Source organism: Sinocyclocheilus grahami, unplaced genomic scaffold (genome assembly GCF_001515645.1).
Source record: "Sinocyclocheilus grahami isolate Dianchi unplaced genomic scaffold, SAMN03320097.WGS_v1.1 scaffold905.1, whole genome shotgun sequence".
In the NCBI taxonomy this organism is placed as follows: Eukaryota; Metazoa; Chordata; class Actinopteri; order Cypriniformes; family Cyprinidae; genus Sinocyclocheilus; species Sinocyclocheilus grahami.
The window spans coordinates 334,968-353,465 of record NW_015506084.1 but is presented as its reverse complement, the minus strand read 5'-3'; the positions used below and the strand labels follow the sequence as shown (position 1 = coordinate 353,465).

Sequence of the window (18,498 nt, the reverse complement as noted above, 5' to 3'; positions counted from 1 at the left end):
TGTCATTATTCACTCACCCTCATTGCTCTGAGTCAGTAAGACATTCTTGCTTCTGGGGAAAACAAAATAAGATGTTTTGTAGAATGTTCAAGTTGCAGAATTCTTAGAAAAAAAGGTTCCAAATGGGAATTTATCACTAAATTTATCACAGTTATGCTATACAATAATTAGTTTTGGTTCCCTAAAGAACCTTTCGGTGAACAGTTCTTAAAAGGACAATTGTTTTCTTCATATGAAGAACATTTTAATATTCCAAAGAGCATTTTTAATTTATTTATTTTAATTTTTTTTTTTGCAATGGAAAGATTCCATGGATGCTAAAGGTTTCGTCTTGGAATTATAGATGCCAAGTAAGAACCTTTATTTTTAAGAGTTCCAGGATCAATCAAGTTCCAAAATAGACACACATATAACTCAAGACTTCTGAAGTCATATGATAGCTATGTGTCTGGAACACACTACAATTTAAAGTTGATATCATGCCATTTGCGTTTAATGTTTGGAGAAGAGCAGCTTGGACATTCTGCTACATTTCTTCCGTTGTGAGGATGAATAAATAATAATAATAAAAAAAAGATGAACTGTCCCTTTAAATCAAAGTGACGTCAAATGCACGTTGAGACAACAGCCACAAGAGGGTGCTGTTTTTTTCTTTTTTTAATATGTGTATACTTGTACTATTGTGAGGTCAGATGACTTATATTGGGTGCCATGTTATAATCTTGAATTAAAGCCAGTGCTCATTTACTCTGCCAAAATACAATGGTGTCTTTGAAACGCTTAACAAATCATACATATAATATGAAATATGTAATGACAATTTATGACATCAGTTACAGAGGCCAATTCTTTTTATACAGACTGGAATTAAGCGCTCAAAAGAAGACTGACACCTGTATTTAACTACTGTGTGTACATGAACGTCACATATTTCCCTTTGTGGGTTAGTATTCAATTCTAAATGAGTTACATTTAGACTCATTTGGCTCGTGATATTTGTTCAGAAAACATATTTAAACTGCACACAAAGCTAAGATCCATCATTCAACCTGTTTTTCTTATGAATGTCTTTCAACTTGTTTAACTTATGAATGTTGGTTTTTGATTTAGGGTGGATTCAGGTAATTAGGGCTTTGTTGACAGTCAGCTCAGTGTCAAAAAAAAAAAAGTCGCCCATTTTATCGGAATTCACCCTACTTGTGAAAGTAAAGGATATTTCTTTGTAAATATTGTACAGATTTGTGTTTGTCATGTCAAATTCATTATATTAAAGTGAAGAGTGGTAAACAGCAAGTTTGGTCAATGACTCCACAACCAGCAAACAAACACAACTAGTAATATTTTTTTGCAAACCTTTATTTCGCATAGTGATATATTCATTAGTTTATTAGTGTATTCTTTACAATCCAGAGAAGTCTACTGAGGTGCATAGTTATGACAAGGGATTATTACAGATGTTGGTACAAATGGAAGCTGTACATACATGTTTTTTAATGTTCTTTTTTTTGTCTGTAAGTGTTTAAAGTGCTCAGTCAGAGCCAATGCTCACAAAACTAGCATTCAAATGCTATCCATTCAGACTTTTTTTGCTTATTATTTAGCCGGTTCCTTTATAAATGTACAGAAGAGGGAGTTCAAATGAAAGGAGAGTTCTCCTGGGTGCACTGATGGGTGGTACAGCAGGGCTTGTGTTTAAGTAGCTTAGATAGTTGTATATTTAGGCTGTTGTCTTGGTTTACGTATAGGAATAAAATCTTCTACATTTGTCTAGACTATGTGGTGCACAAAGAACACTTGTGCACACCTGTAAAATACAAACGTTAAAACTTTACATTTGTCCTTATACAATGGCTAGGTTTGGATTAGCATTCTAGCATACTACTAGTGCTATTTTTGCAGTATGCAATATGTGATTTTCAACAATTCCTATTACATTTGGTCACATGTTTGATATATAGCATGTTTTTTTATAATTTTATAATTGTTATATTACAATAAAAAAATGGATATTGGCAATTGAAATAAAGCTGCACTAAAGTATAAATAATAAATGGAACACTTAGATGAAAAAAATACTGAATTAAATGAAAGCTGAAGTACTAAAATCACTCAAATGTAATAAACAAATTAAGTTAAATGGAATTAATTAAAACAATTACTACTACCACTACAAAATGAAATAAAGTTAAACAAACAAATAAATAAATATGAAAAAAGCAGATAAAATTTAATGTCAATGTTACAACGTAATCTAAAATTAAAAGGAAACCCAGGGTTGCCAGATCTGCGAAACAAAACCAGCCCAATTGCTAATCAAGACTTGGCAACACTGATGAAAACAGAACATATAAAATAAAAGCAAATTCAAAATGTTAACAAATTAAAATAACAGTACATAAATAATACTAAAACACCTCTGTATACAGCAGAGCACATGGCGTAGAATGTTGTACCCCACAAAGCAATGTGCGCAACATGACATGCCCCCATTTTCGGTGGGATTGATTTTCCTGGTATTATTTCTGCTAGATTTAACATAAAATTGGATTAAAAATGAAAAATATATGTTTTATTTCCAAGATGATAACTTGATTCCTTTTACTGAATTAAATGTAAGACTTACTTCAGTCATGTGACAAACGTGAAGCATATTGCATACTGTTCTATTCAGTATTGTACAGTATTCAATATATACTGCGCAGTATGCAGTAAGCAGTATACTCATTTGCCATTCCAAACATTGCCAGTGTGACTGGAATCCTTGATTATTTAAAAATGTTGGAAGTCTTAAAATCCACTTGAGGGAGACAGAGCGTCTTGGAATGTGTTGGAGCACATAGCAGTCCTCACACTCTCTTGGCTTGGCAGTGAGAGTGAGTCACCCAGGCAGTGAAATCCAGTTGTTTTGAAATCCATTATTTTGTAAGTCTACTTTACAAAAGGTCAATCTGTTCCTGAATGGGATCAGATCGGAGAGAGCCAACCTCTCAACTGAATATAGTACAATAATTTTAAAAGAGTGCAAGTGGTTTTGGACATCCCACGTGAGTACAGTAGAACAAATTCTCACTGCAAAATAGAGAGGAAAAATTGTGCATATAAAGCACATTTTATATTTCATATCTCATATTTTCTGTCTACCAAGATCAAGCAGCCTGCCTCAAAATGCAGCTGTAGATATTTACCTTAAATTAGTAGTTGTAACATGCATTAAAGTAGGTTGAATTTATACAGCCTTTCAGTGTAAAGAACATAATACTAATATGTTAGCCGGTTTGAAAGATTTTGCGCTTTTATGATAAAAATCAGACATATCGCTTCAATTTTCCCTGCTATAACCCTTCAGATCCAGAGAGAAACACAGTCTGACGTGTGCAGATTCATGGCTCAGGGCTGCACTCTTAAGATGCGGATCACACTGCAACACTGCAGTATCCAGTCTGGTTCGCCTGCCCAGACATTACTAACCAAGCCCAGAGTTGGCTAATCTGAGCTAACCATTCCAGCAGACACAAGCAACCAGACCAATATATCTATGCGTCTAGCTACACATTAAACCAGTGGTTCTCAACTGGCTGCCAACCAAAAATGGATCGCAGGTCAATTTTTTTACAGCACAGACGGAATGAAAAATACTAAATGCATTATTCTATCAAAATAGGATCATGGAAAGAATTCTGTGGCATTTTGGCAAATCTTTACCTCCCACTCTAGTAAGACAGATTATGTGACTTTCGAAACCATGAACAAAATTGCATTAAATACTATACTTGGAGTTTCCAGTTCATGGAAATATTTAGACATTTGCATGATTCTGAAAGCATTATGGTTTACGCCACTTGATGTCCAATGCAAAGCAAAACCGGTTGAGAAGCACCTCACTATTTCATTATCAATAAACATCTGATTCAAATAAGTGCAAAATATTTAGGGGGGGGGAAATACATAAGCAAAGCAGAACAGGAATTAGGTTAACAGTGAAAAATAGCTAAATAATAAAAAGAAGCTCTAATAAAGCTCCTTTTTTACAGTATTGCTGATCTACATAATCTCCTTGTTTATGTGATCGTTTCATCATAAATACACTAGCTGCAAATGACAAAAGGCAACAAGCTGTAAGAAGCATAACATGGTAAAACATTCTGCCATACATGAATCAAAGAGGCAATGTGAACAGCTCGGCAACAGTAAGGACACTCAACGCTAACCACATTACTGTACATCTGACAGACAGAGCGGCACCAAACCCTTTCTCCAAAGCACGGCTGATTTTACCACACATTTATGGATGCAATTCAAAGGAATTCAATGAAAACATCAATAAATACTTGAATTTCAAGCTAGGATTTGATACCGCTCTGTCAAAGAATCCCAAACAGTTGAGATTGCCGAAGCCCCTGATTTCTAAAAGAGAGTCAAGTGATTTGGAAGACTGCTAATATGTGCACGTACAAGAGATATAGCCAATCAAAAAGACAAAATATTCCTGTTCCGCTATTCTTAATATCACCACTGGAGCTATTCAACGACATATTTCTTCAACTATAAATTCTACATCGTTCGTACTTCGCTTTACAAATAGAATGAGCATTCAAAACACTGTTACGTATATCTTTATGAATAAAGGACCCAGAAACTACCCCTCTGAACTCTGCCATAACTACAACCACTGTGTACATTCATCTTTGGGTTATGGCGGAAGACTAGTAGAGTTTCATTGCATTTTTTATTTTTTGCGGTGTAATCGCAAAGTGACATTCATCGCACGTTATGAATTTGTCGATACTTTTATACTTAACCCAGATATGGATATGTAAGAGCATTGTGCATTTAATGGGTTTCCGATACAAAAGGAAAGAGGAAGACAAACTAAACAAGATGGAAGCAACAGTAAATCATCCACCGTTCTACTTGCAGTTCTGGTTTGGCACTTGAATCTTAAATAACTACTGATAGATTTGGAAAGTTGGCTTGTTTTGATAAACAGAGTTCGCTTTGCAGCTCCAGAACGTCTAGCAAACACAATCCCACAAGTATTTTCCACCATTCGTGTGTTTTCTTGAATTAGCATCAAGCTAATCTGATCTATGAGAAGATTTGAGAGGTTTTTGCTAATGCTAGTAACATGTGCACTTTAATTAGCCATTGAGAGGCATGTGAGGTATTACTATTTATTATAATTTGTCACAGAAGTCTTGTGTCTTTGTACGATGATATGAAAACATAAGTATTAGCACAGCATCTGTGAGGATTGGTGCAGTTTAGTACAGTGGTTCCCAACCTTGGTCCTGGAGGCACCCCAACACTGCACATTTTGCATGTCTCCTTTCTCTGACACACCAATTTCAGATCTTGGAGTCTCTACTAATGAGCTGACGACCTGAATCAGGTGTGTTTGATTGAGACATGCAAAACGTGCAGGGTTGGGGTGCCTCCAGGACCAGGGTTGGGAACCACTGGTTTAGCACACTGAAGTTGCTAGCTTGCTAGTTTGGATGCTAAATGTCAACATTAGCAGTTAGCAACAATATCGTGTCCTGTGAAGTTTGGATGTCATGATAAGCATTACCAGTTAACTACAGTGGCCCTTCATGTCTGTATGTTGGATACGTAAGATGAACTGTGACATTGTATACGACAAGCACAGATTGATCAGTCATGTGAGAAGAGACAGGAGAACATGATTCGGAGAAAGGGATACATAGTACTCTAGATGTACTGTATAAAATTGTTCACATGCATTAGGAAAAGTTATTGGTGAAAGCAGCATCAGAAGATCATTCATTTTATACAGGGAGTTGGTTTCTGGGGATTGTCTTTATATTTTAATGTGTTTATTTTGTAGGGATTTTATTATATATTTTTTTTGTATTTTTTGCTTTTTTTGATGTGAGCATTGTTTAATTAACTTATTTATATAGCATTTGAAGGCTCCCAGGAAGCATGTGGAGCTTGAAAGCATTAACAGGCACCTGTGTTTTATCTAAAGCAGAAAAAACTGAAAAAGAAATAAATAGAATACACCGTGCTGGGCTGGATGCTGGATATACACACCTTACCTGCATCTCTGGTAAGTGCTTTTATTTATACTTCATTTTAAATAATGCATTAGCCATGAAAAACACTCTACACAACCTTATTTTCACACACAAAATATGTCAGAATGTATGTGTTGTAATATCAGCATTGCCACAAGGGGTGCTATTGCGTAGAGTGTGTTTCTGCCCTTCAAGTGCACTCGCATCCTGCTCTTTATGACCTCAATATCACTTGTAAAATTAGTGGGAGTGGTTAATAATCAGATTAGGTTAGCTGCTTGAATTGTTGGTAAACATATTCCAATTTGAAGAGGCATCCTTGGTTTTTAATGTTTAAGTTGTCAAGTATTTTCCGGAACACACAGGCGTTTCTGTGTTTGTTTTGCTACTGACTTGTCCGCTTGTGAGAGATTCCACCTCGGGATCGTTTGGAATGCAGTGCGAAGATGTGTAAAGTTGCACTGGAAGTTTATCGCAAACATTTTGTTATGTGGGTCTCTTGTGCTGTCGAGCATTGAAAGGATATGGCAGTTCGTGAAGAAGGCAGTGTGTGTGTGCTGTGTCTCACAGACAAGAACAGAATGCAAGCACACCGAAGCGTCTACCATCATCTGCTTTCTGAATATTTTTTATGACTTTTAAGACCAGCAAAGGGTGTGTGATCCAGCCTGCAGCACTTTGTATTTTTCCTCAAGCACAATCTAAAATATATATTTCCACATATTTATATGTAGCATTTTTTCTCACGAGATAAAGAGAATAAAACTGTCCATTGTTATTACTTTCTTTCATTCTGTTATGACTATGTATGCATGTATACATATGCTCATATATGTACACACAGATGCTCTTTTCATGCCTTTGGTGTCGGTTTGCTGTCTCCTTTGGATCCCGGGAGGCCGTTTTCTGTATTGTCATTCCCTGAAGAGCTCACAAGGCACTCTTTACTATAAGAAAAAGGAAAAAAAGACAGACATTGCCAAATAAGAGTGGTCATGAAAAAAAGAAAGAAAAAAGGACACTTTAAAAAATTTAGTTTAAAATCCATGTGCCAAGTTTGTAAAAATGTACCTTGTTGTAAAAAAAAAAAAAAACTTCAATTTTATCACGCTAAAAATGTCATATGGTGTGAACATTGAATATTGACATTGCATTGATGTGAATGTACACATCTTAATTATTATTTTAAAATAGAGGAAAATATTTGATCTATTTCAGAAAATTATCTTCACAGTTGACATTCCAGAATGATCCATTAAAGTGTTCAAATATAGGTTAAGTTACAATGAATCAGACAGAAGGAATAGGGACATGTTGTCCTAAGAGGGATGACCCCTATCACCATTATCCAGAATGCCTTGTTATTGGCATTTACTCAAAATGACAGATTTATATTTATTGGCATTTGCTCTGGTCTCACAAGGGTTTTATAACTGTCAAAGTCACCAGACAAGCACTGGACCCTAGTGGGTCACTTCTGTTAGTGTGCAGCACACATGCCACCATTTACAGAACGGAGGATGACTCTACATATTTCTCCCTGCTGTGGCAAACCATTATAAATGAAAATGCGCTATCTGTCTGTCGGTCGGTCTGTAGTGTTGGGTCCGAGCCCACCTTGTCAAGTCCGAGTCAAGTCCTAGACTTTAACCAATTGAGCTTGAGTGGAAGACATTTAGTAATGTTCTTTTCTTCTTCTTCATTTTATGTTGTTACTTATGTTTTTAATCTTTCATGTTCACCAAGACCACCTGAGTTTGTCCGCGTCCAAGTTTATTCATAATTGCAGTCTGAATCCAACTCTAACTGTGTCTATCAGATGTGTCCTATCTATCTATCTATCTATCTATCTATCTATCTATCTATCGATCGATCTGTCTATCATCAGTGTTGGGTACTTTTTTTACTCAAAAAAAGTAATTCACTACAAATGGCTAATTTATTCTTTAAAATTGTACATTGATTACATTACTGATTACTGCATTTAAAAAGGAATCAGATTACTAATTACTTTACTTTCAAGTTACCTTTGCTTTTTTAAGTTGTCAAACCTAAAAATACACTACAAAGTGAAACTCGTAGTTATTTTAGTAATTTAATATTGACTTAAAATAACAAAATAAAAGTATAAAAACATCAACTTGAACGATCACTTGCATTTTTCCCCTGATAACAGTGAAAATAACTTAAAATGTTTCGTAATATTTATACAGATAAGAGTAAAACATTATTTGAAACTGTAGAAGGTCTACTTTTATTTGTATACACTCAAAATATCAACTAAATATTGTGCTTTTGTGTAAAAAAAAAATATATATTTTTTTTATTTTTTTTTATTTTGTAATTATCATTTAAATCTGACTATTTTTTAAACTGTGTGTCATAAATCAACATCTCAGGAAAATGTTATGGGGTTTCAAATCAAAATATGACTTTATGTTATGAAACAGGACATTGATTTCATACATGTCCTCATATGAGGACACTGGGAATAAAAAGCATGTTTATTACACATTTTGGGAGACACAATAAATGAATAGGGAAATAAATTATATTTCAATATTCCTGTGAAATATTATATATTATTATGAAAATCTTGTCAATTATTACTCTAATTATTACGCTTTTTTTTTCATTACATGTTGCCCCAAAAACACATTAATATGCAAATTAGATCTAGTTTATAGATATATTATATATAATGAGAAAACCTGTTTGTGGCCATTTTAGACACATTTTGCATGAAGAAAAATGGTATATCAAATCATTCTGTTATAACATAGTTGAGAATTATCTTTATACAAAGTTTGGTAAAAAAAACTAAAACTAAAACTAAAACTGAAAACTAAATATGTATTGGTGATTAAAAAAATATATATATATTGTTTTTGCCTATGCATGTTCATTCATGTCTTTTTATTTATTTTAAAAAAAATGTATGGCTCCCGATGTCCTCTACCAAGGACGTAGCATAACTTATGAATGAAATATCATTTTAATTAAATTTTTATTTTATTTTTTATTACTTTTTTAAATCCTCTAAACAATGTAATGACATGAAAAAAAGTCATGTAGAAAACAAATATTCTCTGATAAATTAATCCGTACGAAACCAACGTTAGGTACAGTCTTTCTAGTCTGAGCTCATCTATAATGTGGTCACGTATCGAAAGCCAAATGGTTCAGAATTCACGTGCTTTTCACCGCTGTATCAATATTATAACGCCATTTTCATAATGCCGCCAGGTGTTAGATAAGTGTCATTAGGCTATTAGCCACCACGCGTTAGAATAACGCCACACGCCACTTAAGATGCAGATTTATTTGCTCATCTACATGGAGACACCTCTTATGGCTACGAGGACTCTACGGCAAGTCGGGAGCATCCAGTTTGCAAGAGCGCGAAAATGGCAAGCCCTTACAATTCTAGATATAGGGGGAAAAATGCCCCTGAATGAGCTTTTGTCTCATAAAGTTATCACATGAGTTACGAATGAGTGCAAATTTGTAAATGATTTTATACAACAGTTAAATGAATAAGAAATTAATATTATTATTATTATTATATTATATTTTGAGTATCATTTCAGTTTAAAAAATAGTTGGGGATAGTTTCACAAAAATTTAAATTCTGTTTATTTACATTTACATTTACTCAACCCGATGTCGTTTCAAACCTTATGTCTTTATTGCTTTTGAGGAACATAGGAATATTTTTTTGAAGAATGCTGGTAACCAAACTGTTTAAGTCTGTAAATAAATGTCAATTCAGATGCAGCTTCTGAAAAAGAAGTAGAGCAGGTGTAGTTCTAAATTAAATATTTATTTTTAAAGGTACATTTTCTTTGCTTTTTCTCATTCTTTGCTTTTCTCATTTAACTCAATTAAGCTATATGACTTTAAAATATCTTTTGAGGGTACTTTTTTTTTCCTTTTTAAAAACATAACATAAACTGAAATGATAGTAGGCTAAGTGCTCGAATTAAGCACTTACTATCATTAACGGCGCTTATTTAACGCCTGGCCGCGTTATGAAAACGGCGTTTTAAAGGTCCCATATGGTCAAAACTAAAATCTCCTGGCTTTTTTCATGATAACTGAGGTCTAGGTGCTATGTAACTACCATATAAGTTTCAAAACAGTCAGTCTTGCACAGTAAAATGCAATAAAAAGCTTGCATAAAGTAGCAGTGATTTTTCACGAACCGTTGTGACTGCCGTAAAAAGCTGACGTGCATCACTCAGAAAACAACAGGCCAATTAATCAGAAGAGAGGCTCATGAATATTAATTAGACAGGCCAAAATTGACCTGTTCTCAGCAGAGCTCCTGAGAAAGGAGCTGTAAAAATATATTGAGATGATTGTTGGTACTTATACCGCAAATATATATTCTTAAGGACATCAAAACCTAAAATAAAACTCCAGAAAGGTGTACAATATGGGACTTTAAATATTGATACGGCGGTGAAAAGCACGCAAATTCTGAACCATTTGGCTTTCGATAGTCACACCCACGCACATTGCGCGCTTTAAGATATCATCGACGCGAAACCATGTAAACGCCCACATCACCTGTGTAAACAAAGCATTAAGATTTATCAAGTTCATCTCGGCTACTTTTCGTTTTTTGAAGAAGACATGTTGTGAGGAATAAGCCCTGACCTCACAAGACGACGCGACGCGACGCGACGCGACGCGACGCACAGCTTAATCCAGCGGAGGATCATTCTGAGTCATTTATTTTTACTTATATTAATGTTATTGTGATATGAACTTGTACACATTTACTAGGTGAACTTTTCCCAAACTGTAATGCCAGACTAAAATTGTTGAAATCGAGTGCAACATTTTGAAATATGATCTTTCATTGAATCTAAATGTTTTAGGACTCATCTGCATTTTAGCTGGCATTCTCCGGTGATGTAAAGGTCATACTGGCGTGCAAAACATGATTTTAACTTCATATTCTTTCACACTGCATTTGTAACTTAAGTAACGTAATTTATTGAAATTAGTAACTGGAATCAAATTACATACATTTAAAATGTAACACATTGCATTACTGCCTTAGCAGTAAAAGTAATTAGAGTACAGTATTATATCTATCTATCTATCTATCTATCTGTGTGTCTATCTGTCCATCCGTCCATCTGTCCATTCATCAAAGTGTCATGTGTCTAAGAGACCAATTAGTATCTAGTAGCTAAGTATCTACCAAGCATCTAATTAGAAAAAAGGGCAGGTTAAAATGTGTTCATTTGTTTCAGCTCTACAGTCTCATTACTGTAGAGTTTTTTGCTCAGGATAAAACGGACTTACTTCTTCTCCTGGACCTTGTTTAGAATGGCGAGGACTACAGCTTTCACTACCATGATGAGAATGAGCAGACCTATGACTCCACCTAGCACGGACACAATGATGAGGGTCAGTGTGTTGTCCACCTCCTTCACTGTGAAGACAAACACACGTTGAGTTTGATCTGGGTGGGTATAACACCAAATATAATGGGAAGAACCACACTATTGTTTAAAATGAGGCCCTTTGTAAAATGGAGAGTGGAGACTCACATTCATCCACCACATAAAGAATGAAAACTGCACTATGGTTGCGTTCCTTCTCCTTGGGGTTGCGGGCGAAGCAGATGTACTCTCCCTGGTCCTCGAAGGTGACGTTATGCAGTAAGATGGAGATGTTATTCTGTTTGCTGGAGCCAACAAACTCCACCCGCTCATGATAGATTTTCACATTAGGTTCTACTCCTTCTGCTGGGATGATGGCCTCACAGAGCTGAGGGAAAAGATAGTGTCACTAGAGAGTATTTGGACAATTCATCCACACCATTTTTTTTGCATGAACTGCATGAAAATAATTGTGCTTGAGAAACTAGTTGTTACTAGTTGTGTAATTAGTTGAATATCTCACCTTAACCAATGTCCCATTGTCTTTGAACTGCCAGTTGAAGTAAAGGTTTTTAATGCCAATGCAGCTGGCGTATGTGCAGGGTAAGAGCACTGAACTTCCATTCATCACTTCTATAAAATTGACCTTGCCTGTATTCACCTCCAGTGCCTGAGCGTACCACACGCCTGAGAGAAATGGAAGAGATGAGCACCGATTATCATCCTAACAAGAACAATAAACAGTGATTGAAAGACCTCAGTATGGTTCAAAATACATCTCTGGATATTTGTGTGTACATTATAAAGCATTATAAAGCAGTTTGTCAATTGTATAATAATCAAATACTCTGTATTCACAATACAGTGAGCAAGCAATAGCTGAATATCCTGTGTAATGTGGTTTCTATTCATTAAAGAATCCTAAAACATAAAATTCATCAGAGTTTCCAGAAAAAAAAATCTTATAGTACAAGCACAATTGTATTCAATATTAGTAATAATAAGAAATGTTTCTTGAGCAGCAAATCAGCATATTAAAATGACGTCTGAAGGATTATGTGGCACTGAGACTGGAGTAATGATGCTGAAAATTCAGCTTTGACATCACAGGAACAAATTACATTTCACAATATAATAAAATAGAAAGAGCTATTTTACATTGTAATAATATTTCTAAATATTTTGCAGTTACTGATCAAATATTTGCAGCCTCTGTGAGACTCTTTCAAAAACTTAAAAAAATGTTAAACAGTATATACAAACTTGTATATTTATTTTATTTAAAGAAGATATGTGATTTTATATAATTGTATTTTTTTAGTATGTTATGTTTTTACATATTACAGTTTTTTTTTTATTGGCTTTGGTACTATTTTCACATGTAAGGTGTACATTTTCAAAACTCTTAGTACAAAAATCCAACTTGTAAAATTGTTAGTCATTCTTTTAAAAACTGATCTCAGGCATTCATTATAATTATCATAATCATTGTTTCAAAACATAAGATTATTGTAATATATATTGAGAACATTTAATTTAATCACCAGAACAGTATGATCTTCTTTCAATTTAGTACTTCATTGTTCATTCAAGAGCAAGCAATGCAAGATACATGTTTCAAATTACCTTTGCATAACTCATATAAAATATGATGTTATAATGTTTGTAGCAGTATTAATCCAGTGTGTTATCAAATGATGCGACGAAGGTATGACTTGGCCAAGGTTTTGTGCAAAAACAGAGTTTAATTTCAATGCAGTAAATGCCCTCACTGTGCCATATGACTGAATCTATACCGTAGCTGAACTTTTCAGATGAAAGCTGAGTTATAGTAATGTGCAGACTCTACAATGCCTTTACATACAGTATCACATGACATAATGTAATGTAAAGTGCCGTATTTGATGCCATCTGTCTCCCTTCTTCTGATACATCTCTGATCAGTTCCTCTCCCTTGTATGCTGTATGTTCACAAATTGCAAAACACACAGTTTGCAGGTGCACTTTTGATGATCTGTTGTGATATTAATAGTAGGCTACTAAGAGTTTTGAAAATGTAACAGTTGCTTGTGTAAATAGTACCAAAGCAAAACATAATTTTTAATACGAATGCTTTTGTTTCAGATCCAGTTCATGGTAATCCTTGTCTTATACATAATAAACACTCATGGCTATAAAAGGGAGTTTAAATCTCGAGAGACTGATAGAAAGAGGAGGCAGTCATTGGTTGCATTGCACTTGTTGCTTTGCTCAGGGTCTTATCGGCTATTTTTCTTTTACCAAAGAACTGACAAAAACATTCTCAAAACAGGACTTGAGTCCGTGACCAGCCTATTCTGTAGACACTGAAAACCCCACAATTAAATTCCTGCTAACATAAAGAGAGCATTTTTGACAGACCGAAGGAATGGAACAGAGACTATTAAAGGGATAGTTCAACCAAAAATGAAAATTAGTCCAAGATTTACTCACCCCCAAGGCATCTTAGGCATGTCTGACATTCCTCTTTCAGACGAACACATTCTGAGTTATATTCAACATTGGCCTGTCTGTTCCAATCTGTATAATTGCAGTGAATTGTGCCCGTTTCTGAATCCCCCCCCAAAAAGTATCCATCCATCATAAAACTACTCCACACGGCTCTGGGGTGTTAACCCCTTAGCTGTCAACGATTGGCGATGCCCCTAGATTATTGTTATTTCACTTTAACAGCAAGTTAAAACATCACACTCTTACTTGATCTGGACAAACTGAGTGTAACCGGTGTAATCTGCGTTGTGTGTTTTTTCCAATCCATACCCGTTACATGAGCAGCAGTAGAAAGATTAAAGACTCTAGCTTCGATATTTGATATTTGTTTTGATAAAACATTGTTGCAGTGACAGGCTATAAATAGCATATTTTAACAACAGTAAACGACCAAATTCCACATGTAATTGCAAAAGGAAGTTATTACAAACACTCGATGGCGGTTTAAAGTGAGTTTTGAGTAAAAGTGTACTAATAATCTCATAAATTGTCTTATGTAGCTTGATGCTAATGTTAGTGTCACGAATCCGGTCCATGAACGTCCGTCTGTTTGCCATCAGAGGTCACCCTTCTCCCATTACATTGACTCTCACACCACACAGACTGTTACACATCCCCCTGGACTGCATTTCCCATCAACCATTGCACTGATTACATGCACAAAGCTGAAGCACTGATCACACACACACACACACAGCTGAAGCCAATCAGACATGCTACATAAGCCATGGACTTCCTCTCTCTCACTGCCGAGTATTGTCTAGCGTTTTTCACTCTCCAAGTGTTAGCTACTTTACCAACCCATTCCATGTTTATGTCCTGTTTGGTCTCTTGTATTGTTCTGCGTTTTCCACTCTCCTAGTGTTAGCTTCTATACAGAGCCTGTTTATTGTCTTAGTTTTGTCTTTTTCATAGTTCCTAGTTTCATTTAGTCTAGTCTTGCCTTGCCTGTTTTCCCGTGTATATATCGCTGCCTTTGTTTTTGGATTGCCCTGTAGTTTTGCCGTTTGGACTCTGTTTGCCCATGCCTGGACCTTTTCCTGTGTTCCTGGATTTATCCCTCTAGTCTCGCCCTTTTGATTCTGTTCGCCGATCGTTGACCTTCGCAAGCCCTAGGATTATTCTTGTGTCTTGCCCGCCATATACCTGTTTGCCATTGTTCAACCATGCCTGTGTTTCTGACCTCTCTGCTTTAAATAAAGCTTGCACATGGATCCGCACGTCTCACGTCTCGTCAGCCCCGTTACAGATAGCTCTAATGCAGCTGCAGAACAGGTGTAGTTCTTCTCCATACTGTATTTTGTCATAATAATTGACATATGGTCGTAAGCAAAAATGTATACTGGGACCGAAGTGATGTGGCTTGGTAAACCTTGTAATGCCAGAATAAAGGCTAATAGTGGCTGAATAGAAACAAAATAATAATGATAAAGGAATAATGAGGATATTGTCTCATACCTGGCGGAGGTGTGAAAAGTTCTTCGAGGGAGAACAATAGAATCATGAATGGGGCAGTTTGTCGGGCCAGACATGAGGCAATAGCACGCAGGAGAGCTTACAGGGGGCCATACATCAATTTTATTTGCCTTGTATTATCCTTCTCGAAAATCACACATGGCATGATCTTAGAAAATATTTCAGAACATTTTTAGAGATTTAGAGATTATGTCCTGAAATTTGAAGTGAAGCATTAGTAGACTTGTGGCTTTAGCTTCATTGTGTTTCTAAAAGCATTTACCACAGCAACATATTTTTTATACATTTAAAAAATAATATTTTTATTTTAGTTTTTATGTTTGAGCTAATATATCTATTATAACAGTCTGAGTAATTATGATTCTTGAACAGTAAACTTTGAAGTGTCAGCTTTGTGAACATATGTTGATTATGTATCTAGTCAGAAAGACTCATGAGCAGCAACCTTTTTATTTGGTGTATGTCATTTGTGTCTCCATGCCGAAAATGGGAGGTGACAGCAAAGGGGTTAATAAAGGCCTTCTGAAGCGAAACGATGCGTTAGTTTAAGAAAAATGTAAATTCTTAAAACTTTATAAACTGTAATGTCCAGCTTCCGGTCGCTCAAGCAGGCACGTTCACATCAAGGCGGTCGAGCGAATGACATAGGTGTAACGAAAGGCGCAACGTAAGATCTGGGGAGAGAGTGACGAACGCGGATGCACAGAGGAGAAGGCAAAACAAAACACCTGTCACAAACTTATTTAAACATCCTGGGTATTGACAGATACAATTTAGTGGTTCACATGGTTTCCTGTGCCGTAAACAAAACTTGGAGGGACAATGGTTCTCGCGAGATTACCTGCTTCTCCCCGGAGCTTACTCTCGCGAGACTACAGTCTTCTCCCCGGATCTTACGTTGCGCCTTTCATTACACCTACGTCATATGCTCGACCGCCTTGTTGTGAACGCGCCTGCCTGAGCAACCAGAAGCTGGACATTACAGTTTATAAAGTTTTAAGAATCGACATTTTTGTTAAAGCCTTTATTAACACCCCGTGTGGAGTAGTTTTATGATGGATGGATACTTTTTTTTCGGATTCAGAAACAGGGGCACCATTCACTGCAATTATGCAGATTGGGACAGAAAGGACAATGTCGAATATAACTCTGAATGTGTTCGTCTGAAAGAGGAATGTCAGACATGCCTAGGATGCCTTGGGGGTGAGTACATCTTTGGTTAATTTTAATTTTTGGGTGAACTATCCCTTTAATGGCCTCTAACTAGGGGTGTTGAAATTAATCATTGCATTGATGCATCGCAATGCGGATGTGGACGATTCTGCATTGATGGAGTAATAGACCGTAATCGATTATAGCTTACTGACCTCATTCGCATACACGTTTATTACTCCAGTATTAAAAAAATGTGCCCACTATTTTTAAATTCGAGATCTGGGCATATTTTTTTGGAAAATACAAGCACATGTGTGCGCTAGAGACAATAGAGGCAGGCTTCGTTGCACAGAATATGCGTGCTGTCAGACACACGTGTGCATTGCTTTACTTGTGCTTCCATCTGCCGTTATTTCAGTGTTTTATTTTAGATATGCTTTCATTTATGCCATTTGGAATGCAGTACATATTAGATGCACGAAACTCGCGCACTGACAGACTTTCACGTGCGCTTTGTGTTTGTTGTCCTGAAGCGCGATCGCAGCTGCATGTACTTGCATCTCCGAATGCTTTTATGATACGAAATTGATGTAACACAGTCAGTTATGTTTTCAGAACAGGACAAAACATCTGATCATCGTACAACAAAAAAACAAACAAAAGATAATCGTAATCGAATCGTGAAACCAGTGACGATTCACACCCCTATCTTTAACCTCATAAGGAACTAAGAATGTATTGGAAATATCGTCTTTCAACCAGAGTATTACATAAACAGGAGTACCTATCTACCATCCAATCAGAGTTCAGATTGTAAATACAACATATTAACAATCTGATCGAAACTGATTGTTAGTACATTACTAATTGGCTTTGTATGTTAGCTTATCTTGCTAGCATTAAGAAACAAGGAAAGATATATGTTTGCTATGTTCAATAATTGGGTGCTTTCAAACCTGCCTCATTTAGTCAAGTTAAATTGCACTAGAGTCCATTGTCCCTCTTGGTGTGGTTCATTTTGGGCAGGTGTGAATACTCGGATGTGCGCCAAAAGCGGACCAAACAAGCGTACTGAGACCTCCTTGAAGAGGATATACAGTATATAGATAGATATATTAGAGAGGGAATGATGGCTACATTCATACATTTATGCATGTTCCAGGACAGCTATAAAGCCACAATAAGCCTGCGAAGCGAACTTGTCAATTCATCTTGATGAATGACGCAGAGGAATGTAAACAGGTGAACTTTGACAGATAAGAGGACAGGACTTGCATAAACACAGTTTGGTACGCTTTGCAATGTTGCCTTGTAAATGTGAACCAAACCAAGAAGAAAATTCAACATTGTAACAAATTAATCCCTGTTCCAGTACAAAGCAAAGGATCTACAGGTCTGAAAACACCCAACGACTTGGCTGTTTGGATTGAATTGGAAGTTGAATAGATCCAGAAACCAATTCATGCACACCAGCCAAACAACCACAATTCCCATGACATCTAACTCAGGAGTGTCTTTTGGAGAGTAGGCAATAAAATAAAGAAGAGATGGTCTTATTATTGCCGAAACTACTTTACTTGTACATTAACTGTTTTCTTCTCCGTTTCATAAGGGGCCAGTGTCTCTAATAAACACCTAGTGGTGAATTACATGTACAATGCTACATAACAAACAATATCATCAAAGAAACATGAGACCTGCCAACCAATATATGAATAAAAAAAAGATGTCGGTTGCAGCATCGGAGGGTGAGCCGGACTTTTCCGGGGATGAAGATCCGTCAGCGTTGCCGCCCTTTGGGCGATCAGCGGTGCCGGAGACGGACCCGGAAATGATTGCTATGCTTTCCCGTGCCGCTGAGAGTGTCGGGCTCGAGTGGAATCTTCCACCGCGTCCCGAAC

At 36.1% G+C, this 18,498-nt stretch overlaps 1 protein-coding gene across 1 annotated transcript in view; it reads right to left on the bottom strand.

Moving 5' to 3' along the window:
• Positions 1-5,879: 5,879 nt before the first annotated feature.
• Positions 5,880-18,498, bottom strand: part of LOC107564054 (sodium channel subunit beta-4-like) — a 27,991-nt gene continuing 15,372 nt past the window's right edge. The window contains exons 2-5 of the mRNA XM_016249052.1: positions 11,961-12,124; positions 11,606-11,825; positions 11,358-11,487; positions 5,880-6,985 (exon numbers count right to left, since the gene is read on the bottom strand). Coding sequence (XP_016104538.1) covers positions 6,892-6,985; positions 11,358-11,487; positions 11,606-11,825; positions 11,961-12,124 — 608 coding nt within the window. The 3' untranslated portion in view covers positions 5,880-6,891. The remainder of the gene's footprint in view (positions 6,986-11,357; positions 11,488-11,605; positions 11,826-11,960; positions 12,125-18,498) is intronic.